Source organism: Chelmon rostratus, chromosome 11 (assembly GCF_017976325.1).
Source record: "Chelmon rostratus isolate fCheRos1 chromosome 11, fCheRos1.pri, whole genome shotgun sequence".
NCBI lineage: Eukaryota > Metazoa > Chordata > Actinopteri > Chaetodontiformes > Chaetodontidae > Chelmon > Chelmon rostratus.
Window position 1 is genome coordinate 21,263,437 of NC_055668.1, and position 23,887 is coordinate 21,287,323.

Here is a 23,887-nt window from a genome sequence, read left to right on the forward strand (position 1 = left end):
AGACAGAAGGGAGAGATCAGGAGGAGAGAGAGAGAGACATTTGTTCATCATACAGCCACTTACTGTAACTAACTCATTAGTGACTGACTGTTAATGAGGTTGACCAGCAGAACTGATCAGTGTAAGCTTGAAATGTGACTGTCAGCTGTGGGTGAAAGTGAAACTCGCTGACTGTCGCCCTGTACAGTGCGAGATTTCACAGTCGGATGGGTTTAAGAGCATGAGATGGTGGATGAGCTTAATGTGTCTATATCGCGTTTGCTTTTTCTACTTCACTCCTTTATCAGATCCTTGGGGGCTGTGCGACAAGCTGTAACACAGCACTTAGATTTTATGACATTACAATGTGGCGGCTGTGATCATGTTAGCCTGTAAAATAGCTGCTTATTTACACATCCGGCAGACAAGGAGCAACATTTTCACTCTTTTGGAGCAGCTTGGTTCTTTTTTAGCTCTGTTCTTGGTCTCCATCAACTCCTCAATGCTCTGCCTCAGTCTGCTGTTCGGTGTTGGGCAGCAGGGACGTCAAACTGGGAGGATGTAGGGCACTGAGTACACAGGGCCCTCATGTGAGGAGGGCCCCCGAAGACACTACAATGAATAGCTGTTAATCCTGATGTCACCTGAGGGAGCATCGGTTGGGGCTGAAGATGACAAGCTCTCGGGGTGGAGTTAAATAGAAGGAGGTTACCACACCTCTGCTTGAGGCTAACAGCTCGATGCTACATTATCTGTTACTAGCACAACACAAACCACAAACCAAGCTGTTGGTGGTTGAGTTGAATTGTGGGTAATGTAGGCACCAGGTTTTGATTAGGTAGAAGAGTACGTGAATAAAAAAAACCCTTTTTTCACTGTCCATCGTGAGTCTGACACGTTATCAGAGTGCAGTGTTAAATCAGTTGAGGAGGAACTCTGATGTCCAGATGACACTGGAAATAATCAGCTTCTCCAGCATATGATTATATAGAACAGCAGCCACAGAGCAGCAACTCCTCGAGTGAAGGACATGACATTATGAAGAGTTTCTCCCAAAGCAACTTGATAAATAGTTTTTGGAAAGATTTAAATAAAACGTTGGTCGGGACTGTTAACTCTGGATTGTTATCTAATGCAGGCAGCCTCATGAGTTTGACTCACACAGAGATGCTATCCTGATTATCAATGCCTCTTGCGTCATGGCTGACAGAAGCTTGTGTTCGTCACCTCACTGTGCTGGAAGTCTGTCTGTCTCTCTCTCTTCTTGTCTTCAGTCCCTCTGTTTTTGCAGTCCTTCTGTCTGTGGTGGAGACAACAAAGCCTGGAGACAAACAGCTGAGCTGCTTCTCACTTCAACAACAAACCTGTGTTTGAAGGTTGCATCATTCCCAAACATCATATGATTCTGTGGTCTCATAAGGTAAGATAGGATAAAATAAGATAAACTTTATTGAAATATTGAAAAATTACACCAGGATTTGAAAAAAAATTGCACATGGTTGGTATGGATAAGTTAATTACAGTGATTGCTTTATAAGTGTGCAAGGAGGAAAAAAAAAGCTTCTCATTCATCAATAATTGAAGTTGGGTGCGGGGAAAATGCCATTTTGATGATTTCGTTTTAATGTTTGAAACAGTTACTAAACCCTTCTTTTATTGTTGTACAAGTCTTTTACTTTATTCTTAACAATTGTCGGCCTATTGTTATTTATCTCTTGTTTATTGTTTAAACTGTATTACCTATATTGTGTGCTCTGAATAATGTGAATTGAGAATTCACTGGACAGAAGGTTACACACTGCGGTCATCGGTGAAATACACCTTGTTTCATATTTTCATGATGTTCGGATCAGTTAAAGCAGGATTCAGTGCATTTTATGACTCATAATGTTATCATGGCAACATTTCACTTTGACAGGTTTATTTAGAAAAATCATCCTGTAAGGAGTCAATACTCCATGCCCTTTTCTACAGAGCAATGTCTCCTATGGTACAGGACCAGTATGTTTATGCTCAATCATCAAATACAGAAACAGTCAAAAATAAATTTAAAACCTTAAGCCTACTCCTGGTTATTTACTATGCAGCTGTCATCCTGAAGAAACAATGCCTCAGACTGTCCAGTCTATTATGCAAGGAAGCAATGGCCTTTTGGTTTGTAGACTTACCCAAATGCACTACATCTCTTCCTAACACAGGGAGTACAGCCCGAAATAGGAATATAATGAGTAAGCTGTTGTGTCCTGGCCTGAGTCTAATATAATTATAAACCAGGAACCATGAGGATCACAGTGGTAGACAGCTCAAAACTCTTTCCTTTCTTTGCGGAAGACAGTGTTTCACTGGAACCTTTTGGAAAAAGTATTATTATAGTTAACAATGTCAAAACCATAGAGGCTGCGAAATTTTACCATAAAGTTGCCTCTATGAGAAAGGGCCTACATTACTGCTAAGTAGATGCCACACAGACAGTCAGGGCCCTTGTGGCTCCTGTAGGTCTTGGGATTTGGGGCACTTTGCTATATTACCTGCTGGTAATAAAATGTTGAAGAGTACAACTGACAATCTCTTAACACAGTGTCAACAACAGTTAAACAAGTTGTACAATACTTTTTAAAATTTATAGCGGCAAATTATTTTGCTTATGTTTTCTGTTTACTCGTCATAAACAGTCATTAGATTATAATCTTATTAACAATTTCTGTTTTCATTATGTGTCTCCTAAACTGCAATATTGTTTACAGACCTGCAGGCAAAACTGGGGGAATAACCTTCCCATTTCAGCTCCTAACTTCCGGTCCGCGGCACCTGGTCACGTGACGGCAGTTAGCGCGTGTCGTGTGGAGTTGAGGTCAGCTGACCGGAGGCTCCAGTGAAGTTTCTGCTGCTTTTAGTGTTGTTGTCAGGTTTAGCCAGTGATGCAGTAGGTTAGTGGACTGTTGACTGAAAATAAAATAAAAATGGAGCGGTACGGGTCGGACACGGAGGGGGACGAGCAGGAGACACCGCTGCTTCACCGAGGACACGAAGACAAAGCACAGAGAGGTGAAATGAAATTAAATATCTTTAGCTGGTTAGCTAACAACAGCGTAGCCCTTAAGCTGGGTTCATTTCGGGCAACGCACGGCGTCCGTCTTACTTAACAGCTTTGCCTTTCGCGTTTGTTTACACAGCGATGAAACATTATTAATTATTAATATTATGTAGCTATAACACGACTAAAGCACCTAAAAAGACGAGTGTAACCGTGAAGTTTAGCATTAGCTAGAAGCCTCGCCACTGCTGTAATTCAGGTGCTGACGTAAGAGGTCACAGAACAGGTACAGGTGTACATGTTATTGTGTCAATAACCTGCCCATTAGCCAATATCGGCACCTCAAGATGATCATGACCATGCATATAACTTCCGCCATACCTTTCAGCTAACTAATTCACAGAAAGCTGTTTATGGAGTGTGCATGCTTCTGTGCTTTTGGCCACATGCTGACATTTTAAAAAAGCCTGAGTCACGAGTTTAGGGATATCCGCCCTGAGCTCTATCATAAGACAGGTCTACCTGGGTTAGTGCGATGAAAATGGTAGTTCAAAAGTCCTGCAGAGTCTGCACATGAAGTTTGTAACACTGAGAAACTGCGTGCGCTTGTGTAAAAGTGTACTGAGGATCCAGCAGGGCAGATTAGCCATGTTTAAACATGAAATAAGTTTGAAATTCAGTTTTCTGTGTAGGCGTGGCGAAATGAAGACATTGGAGTTTGTTTTGGCCAGAGAGAGTCTGACAGTCTTATCTGCATGAAGCTGCACCTTATGCAAAATCCATAGACGATTATTTCTTCTGATAATAAACCAGAACTGTCATGAACATGGGAAGTGTAACTAAGGTACTGGAAGAGCTGCTTCCACTGATTGACAGGAGAGTAATTTGTTATAATAGTAGTCAGTGATCAAGTTCATGTGTTAGACATTTGCAGTCGGCAGTATTAATTAACTTTTTCATAATTAGAACTAAATTGATACTTTGTTCTTTTTGGCTGCAGATTAGAATAAGTAAGAAATCTGAAGATTAAACATTTAGAAACATCTAGGAACTTGTGATGTGCATTTTCTTTCACTTTGGCATTGATAACTGATTATTTTAAAGAAGTTATTTAATGAAGGAGTAAACTGTGGATGGAATGCATCATGGTTTTAGCCTAACAGAAGTTACAATGAACCAGGAACAGAAGAGATGACTCTTCTCATGCTGCACTGCTAAACTTACCAACATTCACCTTTGAGAATATTACCCAGCACAGTAAACATATTGTGTAGTGCAGCTGGTAACTACAGCACACATATACCTGCCAAACAGGTCTCATTGCCGTTATTTCTCTCTCCTTCATCCTGTAGCCCCAGCATGCTGTTCGTCACGCTATGGCCTGGCGCTGCTCTCCTGTTTCGGCTTCTTTGTGGTCTACTCTTTGCGGGTGAACCTCAGTGTAGCAATGGTGGACATGCTTAACAACACCAACCCGTCCAGCACCAACCACAGCGGCTCAGTGTGTCCTGCCCATGGCAACCCTCCACGGCCCAAACACAACCACACGGTGAGCGAGAACGTGGCTGCAGCTGAGTTAAGATGAATGGTCGCTCCATCCTCGCTTGTGAACGACTGAACCTTTCCAGGATGCTCCTTTCATACCCACTCATGATACTATCACCTGTTACCAATCAACCTGTTTACCTGTGGAATGATCCAAACAGGTGTTTTTGGAGCGTTCCACATCTTTCCCAGTCATTTGTTGCTCCTGTCACAACGTGTTTGAAACATGTTGCTGCATCAAATTCAGAATAAGCAGATATTCACAAAAAGCCAATGAAGCTGATGAGTCAGACATTAAATATATAATCTTTGTGCTGTTTTCAGTTGAGTATATGTCGAAAAGGATGAGCAAGTTATCCCATTCTGTTTTATTTATGTTTTACACAGCATCCAAACTTTTTGGAAATAATCTGAATGCTGCAAGAAATCGTTTCAGACTGTCTTTGTTGGCTGGTGTCAGAATGCCTCCTTGGAAAACAATGTTTTGCACTACAGCCATATTTTTCCAGATTTGTCTGCTGTCCATGGAAAAAATCTAAACATGTCAGTAATCAGGAAACTGGAGTTGACATCTGACATTCAACAGTTTGTCAGTCTTGGAAAAAATGAGCTGATGCTGACATGTAGCAGTTTTTCTTCGGTAGTTGAGTATATAACATCCACCCCTCCCTCACCGATCTCTGTCAGTGTACCCATGAACAAAATGCTGCTGCAGTTAATCAGTTTTTATTCAATAAGGCTTCATAATATTTGGTCTAGTTTAATTCCTGACAATTCTCAACTCTCACAGGCCAGTGTGTACGACTGGGACTCTGAGATTCAGGGCTGGATCTTGGGCTCCTTCTTCTACGGCTACATCCTGACACAGATCCCTGGGGGCTACCTGGCCGGCCGCTATGGACCCAAGTGGCTGATGGGCTTTGGAATCCTGGGAACTGTAGTTTTTACGCTGCTCACCCCGGTGGCTGCTGACCTGGGTGCAAGCTATCTCATCGCTGTCAGAGTGCTGGAAGGAATAGGAGAGGTATAAGATCAGGTTGATTCTGACATGATTCAGGACAGGGAGATTGTTCTCAGCGCATAGAACCAATGATCTGTTCTAATAATGGCATCGCCGTCAGTGCTGCAAAAACACAGACAGCCAGACAAACTACACTCCTGCTGATGTTCTTATTGTGTTTGTCTTCAGGGAGTCACTTTCCCTGCCATGTACACCATGTGGGCAGCGTGGGCCCCGCCGCTGGAGAGGAGCCGACTGCTCACAATTTCCTACATCGGTAAGACGCACAGACACAAAACAGGGTGAAACAGTAGTTTTTTTTTGGATCACCTGCCAGACTATTTCTTTAACGAAACAGTAAATTTCAGTAACTAGTCAATTAACCCTTATACGATGTTCGGGTCAAAATTGACCCGTTTTCAAGTTCAGGTCTGTAAAAAGTACCATTTGCTTTTTTGTACTGGAACGAGGCTTCATCTAATCCTCAGACACAACTAGTTTAATTCAACAAAATTAATTTTCACCATTTTCGTAAATTCTAAAGGTCTAAGTGGTGTTATGGGTCCAGCAGAGAATACTGGCTGTTGTATGCATCACTTAAAAGCTGTGGGTTGCTGTGGATCAAATATGGCTCAATGTGCCCCACAACACAAACACACACACATACACACACACACGCACGCACACAGGCTCCCTTCACCCCACGTGAACTCAAACTTTCTCGCAGAAGCTATGCGGTGAAAAACAATATTGGATGATAACTAGTGTTTTTAATAATTTTCAGGCTGAGTTAAATAACGGGTCAAATTTGGCCCGCCAAAACAAAAGACGTGGGCAGCTTTCTAACACGTTACAAGGGTTAATCAATTAGTCAATCAACAGAAAATTAACAATTTTGATAGTTGATCAGGCAAGTAATTTGTCAAGCAAGAATGACTTAATATTTGCTGATTGTTGCTTATAGAGTGTTGGCTAGATAAAGCAGTTTCAGACATCACTGTGTGAAACATGCTCTGTTCTTAACCAGGTGTACTAAAGGGGCTGGACTCAGCCACCCCTTGCACGGCATCATCTGTCATGTAGCTGTTAGTGTTGACTTGTCCCTGTTTGTATATGCATCATCAGCAGTTACACTGTGTGCACTCAGACAGCTGTGGGATACGGATGTTTGTCTTTTGTCTTCCATCCCAGGAGCTCAGCTGGGGACGGTGATATCTCTCCCTCTGTCTGGTGAAATCTGCTTCTACCTGGATTGGACCTATGTCTTCTATGTATTCGGTAAAGCACCATTAGTGGGGCGTAGGGGTGGGTTTACTAGTCGCGGCCTACTCGGCCATGAGGTGACTTAACAGAAAAATCAAGTTGAGGTTTTCTGTATGTTCCACCAGCTACTCTGTGCTGAAGTAACTTGTATGTGATGCACTAATTTAAAAATGCTCAGTTTTCATAGTATTTGAGTGTTTGCGTATATTTCAGAATATGAGGGTCTTTTATGTACTTGTGAATGGCAGGAATTACTAACTTAATTCTTATACCTGAAACATTAATGCATTGGTAAGAGAGCCATTAGGACGATTTCAGGTCATGAAAGTGCTCTCAAGAGCAAGTTATGGAGGCTTCACATCACAACAACACATGGACCCCTGTGCTTAAAGAATAACTTTATTGAATTTACAGAACAGACAAGGTCTCATCTTGTCTGGTTGGGAAAAAGCACATAATTAATGTAATATCTGATGGAGTCACTGCCAGTCATGCTTATAGAAGCTTTTTTCTATTTCGCCAAGTGGCCTCTCCATTGATTAGTCACAAAGTGCAGTTTTGTCTATTTAAGCTTCAGACAAGCTTTTTCCAGTGTCCGTTTGTTTGTTCCTCTTTGTTCTCTAGAAACGATGATTTAGCAAGTTGACAAAGAAAATGTGCTTACAGCTTGCAGAAGCTCCACTTTATTTGCTTGCTTGCTTGTCTGGAGAACTACTGCCGCTCCATCTCTAAACTGATGGACGGATGTCAAATGATTCGTTCGGTTTCAGGGAACAGACCTGCAAAGCAGTGTCTTCTGATAACGTCATCATAATCCATGCATCTGCTCACTAGGTACAGTCTTAAAAGTGATGAAGGGTTTATGCTGGACGGATTTAGTCCACCGCTGTTGATCTGTGTGGTAAAATGAGCGCCCGCTTGCTTGTTTGTTTGTCCAGGTGCCATTGGTCTGGTGTGGTTCGTCTTGTGGGCCTTTCTCGCCTTCGACAGTCCAAACACTCACCCGCGGATATCAGAGCGGGAGAGACTCTACATCAACACCTCACTCAAGAACGAGGTAACACCAGAAACTGGACTACGTGTCCACACACACACACACACACACACACACACACACACACAGCAGCAGCAGCAGTCAGGTGCACTTACAAGCTCGTAGAAAATGAATGTAGAAATGAAATGAATATAAGTTGGCCACCAATAGACATGAGAGGACACATACCAGAGGACATCTCTGTGTGTGTTTCTCTGCAGAGGATTGTCAGTAGATGGGAGGGGTGGAGCGAGGGGAGATCGTTCACCAGTTAATCGATTGCGGATCTCTCGGACGATAAAAAATAAAAATAAAACACCTGCCAGGGCGGCCGCCCAAGTACAGTCTGTGTATGGGAAACACTGTTCCTCCCTCTGTTGCAGCAGTAGTCGCAGAGTGCTTGCAGGTCTTTCCGGTCCAGTACAGTTATCAGATGCTAATGTTACATAATCTCAGTGTATTGCAGCATTTTATTCTTATCTGTCTTACCCAGCTGTTAGGTCACAACACCCACCGTTACTCTGCAGTTTAATACGACATTCAGAAGCAAAGCCGATCGGCCTGCTTTATGTGTTCACAGTGATGGTGTACACTAATACAGGGTTTATCATTTCTACTGGAGATTGAACCCGGCTATCTCCATCTACCCTGTGATTTAGTGCAATCTGCAGGAAGCTTTAAAAAAGCTGGAGGAAAAAGTGTCCTTGAGAATATTTAGTAGACCACTTCCTTATTTTTACATTGAGTCAGACACTTTAATATGACTCTGGACACATGTATGCCATTGAAGATGGTGTGAGTAAGTGTAACTGGGGTTATTCCCAGCTTGTTTTGGTCTCTCCTAGAGTTTTAAACCAGAAAACAACCAACAACACAAGTAAGAAAACTTAGTGTCACATTTCTGGCCAGCAGGGGGAGAAAAAGCTAACACAAGACATAAAAGCAGCAGTATATGTGGAGTTAGGACAAATCCTACTGGTACAATGAACGTTATGTTTCTGTATATTCATATATAGCTGCTTAATTATAGTTGAACAAAGTATATTTTTACTTCTCTCCTTAGTCATTTAAGTACACAAGACCCACAGTGGGTCAGTTCTGAGGCTTGGATGCATTAACAAGAACTTCCTAATCAATAACCATTCTCTATTTTCCACTTCCTGTGTGCACCAGCTGTCCACCTCAGCACGCTACACGCCCTGGCGAGCCATAGTGACCTCCAGACCGCTGTGGGCCATCGTCGTGGCTCACTTCTCCTACAACTGGACCTTCTACACCCTCCTCACCCTGCTGCCAACCTACATGAAGGACATCCTGGGATTTAGCATTCAGCAGGTTAGATTGTGGCATATGACTAGTACTCGTTCACGCTCAGAAGTGCAGGCAAACACTGACAGAACGAGTCCAGGCAAAAGTTGATGAGAGTCAAAGACGGAGTTTTCGGCTTTAAACCCTTTTTTCGAGTCATTTTATTGAAACTATAACTGAACTCGAGGTTAATATCACTGTGAAATCATCACGTGTTTTCCGTGTGTCCACACTAGAACGGGATGCTGTCAGCTCTTCCTTATATGGGCTGCGCCGTGATGGCTGTGCTGAGCGGCCAGTTTGCAGATTACCTGCGGGAAACCTGCCTCTACCCCACGGTCATTGTCAGGAAGGTCTTCTCCATTGTCGGTAAGGAATGACGACATCGCAGCAGAATCGTGGATTCATCATTACTTTGCTTTGTGAGACTTCAGGCCCTTAACTTGGATATCATCATGTCTGCTACTCCTGAGGGTGTTTTCACTGTTGTCGTGTTGCTTCTGCAGGTATGATCGGGCCGGCGGTGTTCCTGGTGGCAGCAGGTTATACAGGCTGTAACTACACCTTGGCCGTGACCTTCCTCACCATCTCCTCTTCTCTGGGCGGAGTGTCGGCATCCGGCTTCAACATCAATCACCTTGACATCGCTCCTTCGTAAGAATTACCAACTTCCATCACCAAAAAAAAAAAACTCTTAAAAAATCGTGACTTCCTGCTAATGAAGACCAAATCTAAAAGTGTGAAATTCCTGGAAACTCCCTGTTGCGATCGAGATGATGATAATGGGTCATAATTATATTTCCTGAGAGAATGCAGTAATGACACCAGGATCAGAACTCTCTGATAAATGCTGATTATAGACAAGATCAGGATCTCCTCCAGGTGTAAACAGATGAAGTTCATGCAAGAGAAAGCTGTGGCGTAGCTGCACTCAACACTGGGTTCAGCAGGTTAATACTCAGAACTTTTAACAATCAACGTGCTTGTGTTTGTAGGTATGCTGGTATTCTCCTGGGCATCACCAACACCTTTGCCACCATCCCTGGCATGGTGGGACCAGTCATAGCAAGAGAACTCACCAAACACGTAAGGAACTCATATAGAATCACACTTAATGAACCACCCGGCACAGTGGGTTTGATTCCTTCACAACTGAGCAGGGCAGGAACTGTTTTGTGCTTCAAAGGCCGAGAATCAAGTTTAGATTTCATATTAGCAGTCCTGCATGAGCAGATACTCTGCTGTTGTTTTTAGTATGTAGTTTGCTGCTGTTTACATACTAACAGAGGTCACTCTGGGTGTCCTGGCTAAACAGATGGTATCCTTACTTCGTCTTGATGCTCTATTTCCTGTCTTAATTGGTTTAGTCAGTACAGGATTAACATGTTAACATGTGGCCACCAGGGGGCGTCCTTAGACCTTTCAAATTATAAGCAACAGTCATACCCAGCATGTTTCTATCTGGCTTGATTATAGCCAATACATTAACCCTGTTACTTGTTTCATTTTTTGTAAAGCCCAATTAATCAATCACACCAACTTATTCAACTGGTTACTAAAACCAAGTGACATTTGAACAAAGCTACTGAGTATTTTGCTTTTTGGACGGTCTCAACATGACCTCCCAGCCTGTACTCTTGAATTTCAATTTGAATATTTTCACCATAATATTGAAATGTGCATGTTTCATCGTTAACAAGGAGACCTTGTCTTGTGCCTGCCCAACTCCTCAGGTGGGTGACTAGTTGGATTTAGATGATTAAAAATGAGCCTTTAGGATGTCTTGTGTTTGGTAATGATTGCCAGATTGTAATTTGTTCTTGGCACACAAACAGTTTTTCCTCTTTATGATTGATTATTGCTATTTTGTCATCAACAGAATAAAGAAACCGGTGAAAACATTTGGAATAATGTTAAATGATGTTTGATGTTAAATACATCAAACCAAACCTACAGCTTTTCTTTTGCTCAACCAGGAAGTACAAATTGTACTTTTGACCTTGTACGGTTGTATGACTACCAGGGCCTCAGTGTTTCAGGATGTAAACGTTGAATGCACAGGTTAATGAGCTAATTCATTAATGACACTCTTGGCCAATGAAGGGTGAATGCTTTTTTTTTTTTTTCAATACTAATTACTACCTGTGCTGACTGTCCTTCAGAACACCATAGAGGAGTGGCAGACTGTTTTCTACATCGCTGCTAGCATCAACCTGTTGGGAGCGGCGTTCTACACTATATTTGGCCGAGGAACGGTGCAGCCCTGGGCTGTCCACACGTCCTACTCCCATGGAGACTGAACCAGAGGACAAGCACCAAACTCGTCCACCTGACAAATCCGAATCATGACATGGACAAATCTCAATCATGGGCTTTTTTTAACAGGTAATGACAGCAAGAGACGCTCCAGCCGTGCTGATAATTCTCAAAGCATGAGAAACACTGCAGGGACTCTAGACAAACCTGCAGTCACTACAATGAACAGAAGATTGCAGTTTTTAGCGAGGTCAGTATTTCTTGGAGGCAAAAATCATTGAGAAGTGTAAACATCTCCAAGAAATATCAGAGGAAGCTCTTAAAATGCTTGTCACTAACTGAAAAGGGAATGTAATGAGTTAGATAGCTCCTAGCTAGCTACTAGTATGGCTGGTTTAAACCTGGAAGGTCAGCTAGGCTAGCTTAGATGGCTACAGGCTGCGTAAGCCTTGTTAGTTGTACCATGGTAAATAAGCTAAGACAAATGATCCCAATGCAGTTCCTTTTAGTGTTCAGGTTTGACACGCGGGTTAGACGGGTATGTGCGAGGCTCATTTGGTCTCTTCTGCTTTAAAAGACTTTTTACCCCAGAACTCCACAGTAAACCCTCCTGAGTTTTATTGCCATAGTCTCCACTCTGAAGAAGGATGTTTCTGTTCACTTGTGTTTGTCAAGTTTGGGATGACGCAAAATGTGTTTAAAAGGTTTGTCCCAAAAATAACCACCGTGTCACCCCAAACTAGACACACACATTAGATGATGTCCTTTTTTTTGAGAGAGCGTCGTGACTGTGCACCAGGCACAGACACTTTGGACAAATGCCTTATAATGAAGCTTCTTTAAAAAGATTTCAAAGCTCTTCTTCTTTCATGTGATTGCAAATGGATCATTTTTTGTAACCTCAGATGGTGCAGTTAAGGAATTTTATGTGTAAAACAATATGTGTTGTCTTTTCAGGTTATGTCCACCAGGCACCTCTTTTATTTTAAGTAGCAGCCCTTAACTAATGCATACAGTATGGAAGCACAGGTCATGATATTTTCAGTCTATAACACTAAAGCTTAGTTCAGACTGCAGGCAAATCATTTGTTTCTCAAATCAGACCTTTACGACAGGCTGTTGCGCACACCAATGCTGTGGTAACGACCTAGCTGTCAGGAACCATACGCTGGGGGCATGGCTTTCCATTGCAGAGGTGTGACAAATAGAGATCAGTCAGCTCACCTTCAAAACAATCGCGGTGCTGAACTCCTCTGTTGCCAACTCTGCTAGTATCCATCTGTATCTGGGGTGGGGTCACACCGGCAGCAGGCCTCCTCCTCTTGGAGGATCCTGATCAGTTCCCAGGCCAGATAAGATATATATAATCCCTCCGGTGAGTTCAGGGTCTACCCTCCCATATAGACATGCTTGGTGGTCTGAACAAGGCGTATGAAGATGCTGCGTTGTAACTTGTTGGCACCTTTCTAATGAAGGCAAAGGAAAAAATGCTTTTAAAGAGGTTCCTGGTGGACACGCAGCCTTATTTCATTCACAGGATTTGCACTTTGTGTGTCAATTCTCAGGTATGTCTTAAAAGGATTGAAAAGGATGTTTACTTTTTATAGACGGATCTTTCACATTGAGGTATGTGTCCTCAATTTTTAGGTGTCAACTGAATTCCTGTTTTAAAATGATTTCAAATTGTACCGTTAACAATTTAATATGTGGTAGTCTTAATTCTTAGCCTTAGCTTTTCATCAGTGTCAATGAATGTGACCAGCTGATTGAATTTAATGTTTTGTTTACACTCTGTCAGGTCACATGTACGTGATGCCGTATGTTAATTGTCTCTTTCCACATAATTACTATAGAGAAGTAAGCCACAATGAAAACATTTTGTCGTGGTTGTAATTTCTGTCAACAAGTAGCAGCATTATCCCAATTTAAGATGTGATGCACTTGTGCCTTATTACATTATCTTAATCTGGGTCAGACAGTTCAGGACTGCAGAGTCATTCTTTCCATTAAGGATTAATTTCATCGCTGCTTTTTATCATTTTGTTTATTAGTGTCTGTACAGAGGATAAAGGGACTTTTGAATGATGTATATATACAAACTGTATTGAGAGGGAAATTTATGTAACCTTTTAACCTGGAAACATTCCAGAAATATCACTGTCATGTATTGTAAATACTCCATCATACAGCTATGCTCAAATCTGATATCGTGTTGGGTTATTATTTCATGTTATAGCCTCTCTCAGCTTTCATCTAACGAAAGGAACAATGTGCTTTTGATTAGTCTCTGACGAAAATGTGTTAGACCAGATCGAATTAACCAACATTTTGATAACATCTTCATCTAATCTGGACTATTTATTACATATATTTCATCATTTCAAATGTATGCACAGGGGGCAAACCTACATACAAGCCAATTTTCCTAATGAAAAGAATACAAAGCCCTTCTGTGAGAGTCGTTCATTATCAGTGACCTCTCTCTGCTCCCTGGTTTGATGTTTAAGAGTTTGAAATTTATTGCACTGTAATTAATTTACCCAAAGCGCATCACGCTAACAATTGTGGTTTGTCAGATTTTAGGGCAAAGTGACACAAACTACAACAAAAAGAGCCAACAATCAAGACAAGAGAATAAATATTAAGAAAAAAAGCTAATAGTTGCTGAATCTCACTCCCTGGACGCACAGTGAAAGGTTTCACTCTTCACCCTGTTGGTATGAACCTCATCTACACACACTAATCCAACACACCAAGTCTCTACCACAAGCAGAAAGATTCTCATCCAGCTACCACTGAAAAACATCTCCCTGAATGCAGATCTGTTTTGGAGGTCCTTCATATGATAACGTCTGGACACACTTCGCCGTTGCTAAAAAGATTTACAGTGTCCAATTTTCATAATATCCCTGTAAAATGTATCACATGATTACAAAAGGCTTGTTCAGGACGCGATCAGACCACTTCAGAACCGCTGGGCTCGCTCTCCCTTCCTCCCGGCTGTCACTCAGCAGCCCTGCATCTTGTGATAATTAGCAGACAAGCCTGCAGACAGACGCGCTGGAGAGAAATTAAGGGCGCCGGGGCTCATTTTAATCCAGCTAGGGAGCGTCTGGAAAGGTGAGCGCTCCACCTGCTGCGCGTGACGGACGCGGTTCGCTTCGTTCGTTCCCCACCTGGCTTCACCTCGACTGACCGACGCCGGCTCGGATTCAAACACACATGAAAGCAAAACCTCGATCCCAAAAACAATAACTAGCTCGGCCTGCTGCAGACAGATCTGCAGGTGGTGCGGTCATTACATGCATGTACTCTTCATCGTCTTCTTCCCGTGACCGCAAGTGGGAGAGAAACGTCTGCGCGGGGCGGTGTCCGATAATGGATGCTTCGCCGGTCGCCGTGTCCTATGGTAAACTCGCTTGCGGTAACTTCTCCCTCTTTGTGATGCTGAACAGCAGCGGGTGTGCGCAATTACGCAACACCCCCGCCTCCCCTGCGCGCTATAACCGGATCAGCGGCTCTCTTCTCCGGTCCTGCACCCAAGCTGACACCGAGCAGCTCTCAGGTACGACCGCGGGACATGAAATTACGCATCGAGGGGATTTCGTTTCGGATGCTATCGGGAGAATGAATGAGCGTTTTCCGCCGCGGCTCCGTCTCCACGCAGCGTTTTGGGAATATTGTTGTGATGCAGCAGGCGGCTGGTGCTTAATACGCATCCCTCAGTTAGCGGGTGGATGATAGAACATGGCGGAGGGATGACATTTCGGTTAAATCCGTAAAACATGAGCTGTGTCGCAGTAGCTGTGCTGGGTTTTACGCACTGCCCGCTGCTTCATCACCTTCTGTGCTTTGAAGCGCACTGCGGCAGCTGTCGTGACGTCCCGTAGCAGCAGAGATGAGATAAATAGGCGCATGGAAACGGTCGTCCGTCCTGGCACCGAGTTCACCTGAACTCACCCGGTGAGGATTCATGTTACAGTTGGATTAAAGCTTCGGCTTTTTCCACCTGGTGCAAACTAGATGCAGATCAAATGAATCCGCACTCACGGGGATCATTTAAAAAGGGGGGGCCTGCAGCGCGTGAGACAGATCTTATATTGAAGGTTGTCACAAAGCGCTCCCGCGGAGTTAACAGCGGTGTGCGCGCTCCTCTGCGTTAACCTGTGCGCAGTGCGCTGCAGTGTCTGACAAATGGCTGCTGCTGCTGCACCATCCGTGGACTGGACCTGACAAAATGGAGGATTCTGGCTCGGAGTGAAGCTGTAGTGAGTCTGAGGCGGCGAGAAAAGGGTGACGGTGCTGTGCTGTTTTGATGTGTCAGTGCACAGGAGAGCAGGCTGGATGTGACGGGGCTGGGTGGGGGGGTGAATGGAGGAACAGAGAGTAGGAGGGGCAGAGGGTTTTTGTGCTTGGTGCAGTTCAGTGGCCATTGATCCCGTTCCTAATCTTCGGTGATGCACCACTTAAGAAAACATCCACAGCCAGTCAGGAGCCGTCTTTGTCAGCAGCCGCTCTCCAGCATCTCCAGAAGCGATCAGACAGCAGAGTCAGCTTGTTTTAGGGCTGATGAACCGTCTCTGTCACTGTGCAGCATTTCAAATTCTCTCTGCGCCAGTCTCTTGAGGAGCCATTAGGACTCTAGTGTTTTCATCTCTGCTGAATCTCCACCTGTGTGCTCTTCTAAAGCCTTTTCAACCCACCAGTGTAGCAGTTTGCTCGCATACTAACTGTATTTCAACCTGGTTTTAGCAGACAGACGCTTTCCTGACTCCAGCCGGCTCCAGTCACCATGGGAAAGGAGAAACTCCACATCAACATCGTCGTGATCGGCCACGTGGACTCTGGCAAGTCCACCACCACGGGCCACCTCATCTACAAGTGCGGGGGCATTGACAAGAGAACCATCGAGAAGTTTGAGAAGGAAGCGGCTGAGGTAAGGCGATACAGGCAAGAGGACGATGCCTTCATGGATCAACTAACGTCTCTTCCTCAAGATCAGGACCCCCACTCCTCTCTCACCGTAAGATTAAAGCCATGACAACTATGAACAATTACAATCTGTTACTTCCTCCTCAGATGGGGAAGGGGTCGTTCAAGTACGCCTGGGTGCTGGACAAGCTGAAGGCAGAAAGGGAGCGTGGCATCACCATCGACATCTCACTGTGGAAGTTTGAAACCAGCAAGTACTACGTGACCATCATCGATGCCCCGGGTCATCGGGACTTCATCAAGAACATGATCACTGGGACCTCCCAGGTCTGTAACACGAGGATACTGAGCCATTCTGTGTGCGTTACATGCTGTATGGTGTAGATGTGGGTCCTTTTGTGCCTGTGCCTTTAAGAAAGACCAGTAGCTCATCTGTAGTGACTTGTTGAGAGTGACAGTAGAACAGGCTTCTATTCCTGTGTAAATACTGTAAAAAAGAAGACATAAAAGTCATAACAAATAGCCACCAATAATCAGCAGCAAGCTCATTCACCAGGTGAACAGTAAAAGTTGGTCAAATTTGTAACTTTTAATTGTATAGGATCGACCTTGCGTGCAATGATCAAAGCTGCTGTGCATTGACGGTACTAATGTGTGACCTTCATGGATCTTCAGGCAGACTGTGCTGTGCTGATTGTGGCAGCCGGCGTTGGAGAGTTCGAGGCGGGTATTTCTAAGAACGGACAGACCCGCGAGCACGCCCTCCTGGCCTACACTCTGGGAGTAAAGCAGCTCATCGTGGGCATCAACAAGATGGACTCCACCGAGCCAAACTACAGCCAGAAGCGTTATGAGGAAATTGTGAAGGAAGTGAGCACCTACATCAAGAAGATTGGCTACAATCCGGACACCGTTGCCTTTGTGCCCATTTCCGGCTGGAATGGAGACAACATGCTTGAGCCCAGCCCCAATGTAAGTAGAACACGTAGTGTAGTAATACAAATGCTTGAGGAATTAATGAGTTATTCACTTCTCAATTAAATGAGCAATGAAGTTATGTTTTTTTTTAGTTACAGTCTTCATTACAAATATTGAGCCAATTGATTTTTTTGATCAAGTTGACGATTCAGTTTTTCTCTGCTACCATGATCACAAGTTTAAACTGTCTTAACAGACAATAAATGTTTAAAATGTATAATGCTGTACATCTTGTCTCCAGATGACATGGTTTAAGGGGTGGAAGATCAATAGGAAAGAAGGCAATGCATCAGGGACCACACTACTGGAGGCTCTGGATGCCATCCAGCCCCCCACCCGTCCAACAGACAAACCCCTTCGTCTGCCCCTGCAGGACGTCTACAAGATAGGAGGCATGTAGTGCTCCCATTAAGAAACAGATGAATAGGAATAGGGGACTGTTATTTAGAAATAAGACCCTTGGGAATGTGGTATATGAAACGTCTCTTGGTTAGAGCATTTAATCAAAACAGCAGAGCTGTGGGGGTGAGGGTCAGTACAGGTATGAACCACCTTTATGTTCACTTCACTCAATGTCCTCTGTTCTGAACCTCTTCTCAGGTATTGGAACAGTGCCTGTAGGCCGTGTGGAGACGGGCGTACTAAAGCCTGGCATGGTGGTGACCTTTGCCCCTGTCAACGTGACTACTGAGGTCAAGTCTGTGGAGATGCACCATGAGGCGCTGACTGAGGCCCTCCCTGGCGACAATGTGGGCTTCAACGTAAAGAATGTGTCAGTCAAGGACATTCGCCGCGGCAACGTGGCTGGTGATAGCAAGAACGACCCACCGCAGGAGGCGGCCAACTTCACTGCCCAGGTAGACACAGCAATGAAACATCAGCAAGATTTGACACAATCAGCTCCATCTTAAATCAGAGCTATTCATAGTCTTGATAGATATTTATTAGAAAGTTTGTTTTTATGCTTCATATCAGAGGTTATCTTTGCATCTCACTTTAGCCCCAACAGTTGGATCACCACACTGCAAGCAAGTCAATGTTTCTGCCACACGTCATCCAGTTTGTTTGGATTAGAATGACACAGGAAGATGTCAAAATAAGACAATCACAGCAAATAATCACTCAGCAAGCCAGCAGTCGAGTCTTTGTATTAATACACCATCCATGCTGTCTCTTTGTAGGTGATCATCCTTAATCACCCAGGCCAGATCAGTGCCGGCTATGCTCCTGTGCTGGACTGTCACACAGCTCACATCGCCTGCAAGTTTGCAGAGCTCAAGGAAAAGATTGATCGCCGCTCTGGCAAGAAGCTGGAGGACAACCCCAAATCCCTCAAGTCTGGAGATGCTGCCATTGTGGACATGATTCCTGGAAAGCCAATGTGTGTTGAGAGCTTCTCTGAGTACCCACCACTTGGTAAGTTCAAGTGTGGAGGATCACCCACTTTTCCCCACATCAACAGCTTTGTGACGCCACTGTAAGTTATAGCAGGTGAAAGCATCACCTAAAATATCTCTTTGCTCCTCTTCGCCTTGCAGGTCGTTTTGCGGTGCGTGACATGCGTCAGACTGTCGCAGTTGGCGTAATTAAGGGCGTGGAGAAGAAGGTCTCCACCACTGGTAAAGTTACCAAGTCCGCCCAGAAGGCCCAGAGGAACAAATGAATGTTGTGCTACTCTGCCGACCCCAAGGTCTCCCAGGGCAGGACATCAGTCATCCAACTTCATCCTACAATTGGCTACTTCAACTTAATAATCAAAGACTGGTTAATCATCACAATGCATCGCAAAAGCATTCGAAGGAAAGAACAACGTTTAAATCTTAAGTCCTTGAGGCGGCACTCCTGACTCCATTTCAGTGGTTAGATTACCATTACGTACAATGTAATATCAAACAGGTAGTTTTAAATGTGCACTGTCGACTTTGTTCATGGCAATACCTTTCTGTAATATTGACATCGACACATCGAACAACTAGAGGTACTGAAATGTATCACGTCTCTAGCTATCTGGAGTGCAGGTACTGGTCACTTTACATAGTACGTGTTGTCTTGCTTTTAGTGTTTGTTTGCAACTACATGGTGCTCTGTAGGAGCCTATGGCAAGAAGTTAAAACTATGTTCTTCTGAGTAGTAGATTAGTAGAACTTAGTGATTTGTTGTGTTTAAGCTTTAAAAAAAACAACACTTAAAACAAATGGTCCAAATGCGTCCTTGCCGAGGGGCTCAGAGTAGGCCAATTGTTGATTCTTGAGGCACTTTGATTGGCGTTTCGCTAACTTTGCACTTGCACTGGAGAAGCTTAAATTGGCATAAGCTACTGCACCTTACTGTGAGATGGCATGAGCCTCTTTGCAACATTAAACATGTTTCAACCAAAATGCCGGGCTGTGGTCTTCAGTCATTTCCTCTGAGTGTGCTGCAAAGACGTGCAGGGCAACAGATGCCTTTAACTTTCCAACCCTGTGAGACGAGTCTGACAAGAAGCTCAAGCCTTACAATTCACCTTTATGTCCACAAGATGTAGCTGTTGGTGCAGGAATAAAATAGGAATTTCCAGTGATTTTCAAACAAAATGTAAGAAGCTCATATAAACACAGATTTACTAGAAAAACTGATTCAATTTTTCATGGGACACAAAATTAACAAAATTATCAGTTCACCTCAAAATCTCAAACAGCTTAAGGGCAGTGTGAAAAGTAGTAAAGGGGCGTGTTCTCATGAATTTGCTGGAACTACTTTGAATATAAGTCTGATGAGTTGTTTCATTTCTTTCATTGTACCATCTCGACTGGTAGAGGCAGACCACGTAAGGCTAAGGAGTTGTGACACCAAGTGTGCAAAGAGAAAAACTAAACATGAGTGAAAAAACAAAAAAAACGTCTAGATGTCGAGAGAAGGACTTGACAGAAGATATGAAACAGAAACCAAAGGAGCAGAAAAAGACCAAGTACACTGAGGAGAAGCCATCTGTAAAGAGCACACGCAAGGAGAAGCCCACTAAAAATGTCACAGAGGAGATCGACAAGCAGCAAAGGACGCCTACAGAGAACAAAAAGGCTACCGTACAAGGCGCAGAAGGCAAAAAATGTGGTGGCAGGACCAACGCAACAGAGCAAGAGACGACGCATCCAGAGACACCAAAGGACGCCACAAACGATCCTCTAAAGACCATCAAAGCAAAAACACCGGGAAGGAAGAACAAACTGGCAGTAAAGTTTGCTGAGGAGACAAAGGTGCAGCCACAGACACAAAACAACACCACAAATGCTTCTGTACAGATCACAAAACGAAAAACATGTGCTGGTAAGATTAAACCAGAAGAAGAAAATGCAAAGGAAAAGACAAAGACGCAGCCAGAGACACCACAGGACACCACAAAGGCTTCTATACAGACTGCAGGACCAAAAACATGTGCTGGCAAAGCCAAAAAATGCAGAGGCGAGGCAACAAAGATGCAGCCAGACACGCTAAAGGACACCACAGAGGCTTGTGTACCACAAGACAGGCGTGAAGACAAAGCTGCAGTGGACTCCATTCTCCGCACAACTCTGGAAAAACTGAAAATCAAGAGGAACGACAGATCAGACGCAGCAGAAGTTGTCAATAGTATTAAAAGAAAAATCATCATGCATTTGAAACAGAACACTGAATGCTTTAAAGAAGTAGAAGACCCTCTACATACTGGAAGTTACTATGAAAATCTAAAGGTAAGTCCAGATTCCCTGAAACAAGTACCTAGTTGCATCATTTCTTGAGGGAAGTGTTAGTGGTGCGTTATACTCTGAAGCAATGCAGCCATATTCTGTACGGTCCTTTGAACAATTATGATGCTGTGTAATTCACGGTGGGTCACACAGTGGTGTTTTTGTGCATACAGATTTCTAATCCTGATGAATTTGACGTCATGCTGCCCATTCCCGTTGGCCGAGTGAAAGTTAGCCCCTTTGGAAGTGATGGAGCCTTCTACAGTGTGGCATTAAAACGTGGCAGGAGCCCCCTGCAAAAATTTGAAGAGAACGGTACTTTGTCCGGCAGTAAAATGCTCAACGAGTTTAGGGCAGAAGTGAAGAAAAGTGTGAAGCAATGTAAAGGTGAGTACCAAAATGAGTCACTGTGGCTGGCAGAGACAAAATCCCCTGCGATCCAACTAGCAAACTAGTTGAAATCCTTTGTAACATGGCGATACATCTAAAGAAACACTAATCCTACTGATTACAATCATTGACTTAACTGAGGCATGTATTGTGGCTGTAATATATTCCAACACTGTGTATATGACAACAGAGAACATTTAGATTGTGTTTCATGTTTGTCTTTCAGAATGGATTGTGACAAAAAAGAAACAAGGCTGCCCTGCAGTGACCCTGACCACCAAAGTCCAAACAACCACCATCTCACTGGATGTTGTTCTCAGTCTTGTGGTAAAATCCAGCTGGCCACCTTTCACTAAAGAAGGCCTTAAAATAGACGGCTGGCTGGGAACCAAAGTAAAGCGGGACTACAAGCGAAATGGATATTATCTTGTCCCAAAATATGAAGGCAGGGGTATGGTGGAAAATGATGGCGTCTTTGCTAGGGGTAAGTCTAACTTCTCTAAAGCAAAAATAAAAATTGTGTTTCTAGGAATGACCCACTGGCTGTCTACATACAGTATTTCAATAAGACAGGGTTCATGTTAACAAAGTGCTTAAGGTTATACAGTATTCTCTAAAAACTCAACTCTGAAAGGCTATAGAAGGTGAACACACATTGTCAGCTGTCACAGATCAGAGAGCTCACAAATTACCCAGTACCACAGTATATGTGGAGCGTAGAGATACCACAGGGGTAGAAACTATGTTCACTCAGCATTTTCACATCTTCATAAGTTGTCATAAGTAAGTCACGTAAACACTGTTTTGGGACTTTTACATCAGCAGTTTTATGAATGAAGACTAAAAAAAGGAAGCGTCAAGTCGCCCTATCCTTTGAGAATTTTCTCTTCTAACATACACAGATGTTTGGCGGATTTCATTCTCCCACATTGAGAAGGCCATACTGATGAATCATGGATCAGAGAAGACATGCTGTGAAAAAGGTGGAGAACCCTGCTGCAGGTTAGTTTCAACTTGTTCCTGATGTTAAAGTACAGCAATTTCCATCACAAAGAAAATAGAAATTAAAATTTCTCTGCGTGTTTGGAAATAAACAGGGAAGAATCCACAGGTATTTTCCTTTCTCCTTACAAACAGGAAGGACTGTTTGAAGCTCCTGAAGCACCTTCTCAGTCTACTGAAGGAAAGACACCGTTTATTTGACAAGTTCTGCTCCTACCACGTCAAGACCACGCTCTTACACGCCTGCTGCTCCAGAACTAAAGACAGTGACTGGAGGGCCTCGAGCCTGAGCCACTGTTTCCAGCGGCTCCTGGATGACTTTATAGCCCATCTGGAAAGTGGAGTGCTCAACAACTTCTTCATCCCAGCTCAGAACCTGCTCTCCGGCCCTGGCAGGCACAGATGCAGTCGTCTGGCTCATTGTATCAGGGAGGAACGTGACCAGGGCTTTCCTATTTTCAAGTAATAACTTCCCAACAAACATCATGTGTTTGGTTTGTGATCTTTCTGGAGCATCCTCGAAGGAAAAATTGGGCAATTAAAACCCAGTGTAATCTTTCAAGGAAGGCAGGCAAGGTATTTATGTAATCAATATTTTTCATATATTTTTTACTCAATGTATTCTTACCTGCTTTATCATTTGTCATGTTTATGACTCGTTTCTGACTGATGTTGATTGTATGTTAAATACTTCATAACATCACTGTGAGAAATGCTACATTCTACAATCTGAAAAGCAACATGAATATCCCACTTAAACTAACTTCTGCTCATTTAATAGGGGAATTTATATTTATATATTTTTATATATTTTGTCCAGAATGTCAAACCAACTTAAATGACTTTTCTGTTAAATTTGACCTTATCTGCTTTTTCATGCAACAATGCTGCAACAAAATTGGTAATAGATTTCCATCAAAGAAAGTCAAATGTTTTCCAAGTTGATTTTCAAATTACTGTGTTGAATTTACTGAATGCCAACGGCTGCCTGGAGGGCATCAAGCATCTACAACAATGCAATTCTTTGGAAAATAATATGCAGTAATATTAGGGTTAGGATTAAATTTTATGTATGGAGCGAGTTTCCCCACTATGTGAACACATGATGTATGAAGGATGTTACTACATGGGCTCAGGAACACTTCATAAAACTGTTGTTGGTCAACACAGTTCATTTGCAAATGATTGCATTATGGTTTTATTTGTTTTACAAAGCGTCTGAAATACCTAACATTCAAGTTTTTCCCCATGCAGGCAGTATGGTGCAAAGCAGATTGTATAATTATTGTATCATACCGTGAATTTCAAGCCAATAAAATCTACACTGTGTCAAGTCTCTTCTAAAGGAGAATTTATTATACATATTTCTTTCTGCCCAAATCAAGAAATTACATGACAAACTAATCAGAGTGATACTGAGCAGAAGAAAATAGTTGAAATCATGCAATCGAACAATCAGAATT

General features: G+C 43.2%; 3 protein-coding genes across 3 annotated transcripts; all 3 read left to right on the plus strand.

Annotated features, from left to right (window-relative positions):
• The first annotated feature begins 2,868 nt into the window (after positions 1–2,868).
• Positions 2,869–13,638, plus strand: slc17a5 (solute carrier family 17 member 5). The gene is made up of 11 exons (XM_041947349.1): positions 2,869–3,024; positions 4,366–4,562; positions 5,349–5,582; positions 5,748–5,835; positions 6,750–6,836; positions 7,760–7,878; positions 9,028–9,189; positions 9,399–9,531; positions 9,669–9,816; positions 10,158–10,248; positions 11,325–13,638. Exons 1-11 carry the CDS (start codon positions 2,940–2,942, stop codon positions 11,460–11,462), a joined length of 1,482 nt encoding a protein of 493 aa, XP_041803283.1. The 5' UTR covers positions 2,869–2,939; the 3' UTR covers positions 11,463–13,638.
• Positions 13,639–14,910: 1,272 nt separating this feature from the next.
• Positions 14,911–19,667, plus strand: eef1a1a (eukaryotic translation elongation factor 1 alpha 1a). Its single transcript, XM_041947618.1, has 8 exons — positions 14,911–14,983; positions 16,171–16,354; positions 16,498–16,677; positions 17,026–17,322; positions 17,570–17,720; positions 17,929–18,185; positions 18,510–18,744; positions 18,867–19,667. Exons 2-8 carry the CDS (start codon positions 16,211–16,213, stop codon positions 18,989–18,991), a joined length of 1,389 nt encoding a protein of 462 aa, XP_041803552.1. The 5' UTR covers positions 14,911–14,983; positions 16,171–16,210; the 3' UTR covers positions 18,992–19,667.
• Positions 19,668–20,117: 450 nt separating this feature from the next.
• cgasa (cyclic GMP-AMP synthase a) lies at positions 20,118–23,749 on the plus strand. The gene is made up of 5 exons (XM_041947802.1): positions 20,118–21,035; positions 21,206–21,419; positions 21,649–21,906; positions 22,325–22,424; positions 22,560–23,749. Exons 1-5 carry the CDS (start codon positions 20,184–20,186, stop codon positions 22,888–22,890), a joined length of 1,755 nt encoding a protein of 584 aa, XP_041803736.1. The 5' UTR covers positions 20,118–20,183; the 3' UTR covers positions 22,891–23,749.
• Positions 23,750–23,887: the final 138 nt, after the last annotated feature.

What these genes read in the sequence shown, in the direction of transcription:
- cgasa (XM_041947802.1), top strand. Translation starts at nt 20,184, where the DNA reads ATGAGTGAAAAAACAAAAAAAACGTCTAGATGTCGAGAGAAGGACTTG. An exon ending in GTTACTATGAAAATCTAAAG is followed by an intron (nt 21,036 to 21,205) that starts GTAAGTCCAGAT and finishes TTGTGCATACAG; the next exon opens with ATTTCTAATCCTGATGAATT. An exon ending in GGTGGAGAACCCTGCTGCAG is followed by an intron (nt 22,425 to 22,559) that starts GTTAGTTTCAAC and finishes CCTTACAAACAG; the next exon opens with GAAGGACTGTTTGAAGCTCC.
- eef1a1a (XM_041947618.1), top strand. Translation starts at nt 16,211, where the DNA reads ATGGGAAAGGAGAAACTCCACATCAACATCGTCGTGATCGGCCACGTG. An exon ending in TGCTTGAGCCCAGCCCCAAT is followed by an intron (nt 17,323 to 17,569) that starts GTAAGTAGAACA and finishes TCTTGTCTCCAG; the next exon opens with ATGACATGGTTTAAGGGGTG. An exon ending in GGACGTCTACAAGATAGGAG is followed by an intron (nt 17,721 to 17,928) that starts GCATGTAGTGCT and finishes ACCTCTTCTCAG; the next exon opens with GTATTGGAACAGTGCCTGTA.
- slc17a5 (XM_041947349.1), top strand. Translation starts at nt 2,940, where the DNA reads ATGGAGCGGTACGGGTCGGACACGGAGGGGGACGAGCAGGAGACACCG. An exon ending in ACACCTCACTCAAGAACGAG is followed by an intron (nt 7,879 to 9,027) that starts GTAACACCAGAA and finishes TGTGTGCACCAG; the next exon opens with CTGTCCACCTCAGCACGCTA. An exon ending in CACCTTGACATCGCTCCTTC is followed by an intron (nt 9,817 to 10,157) that starts GTAAGAATTACC and finishes TTGTGTTTGTAG; the next exon opens with GTATGCTGGTATTCTCCTGG.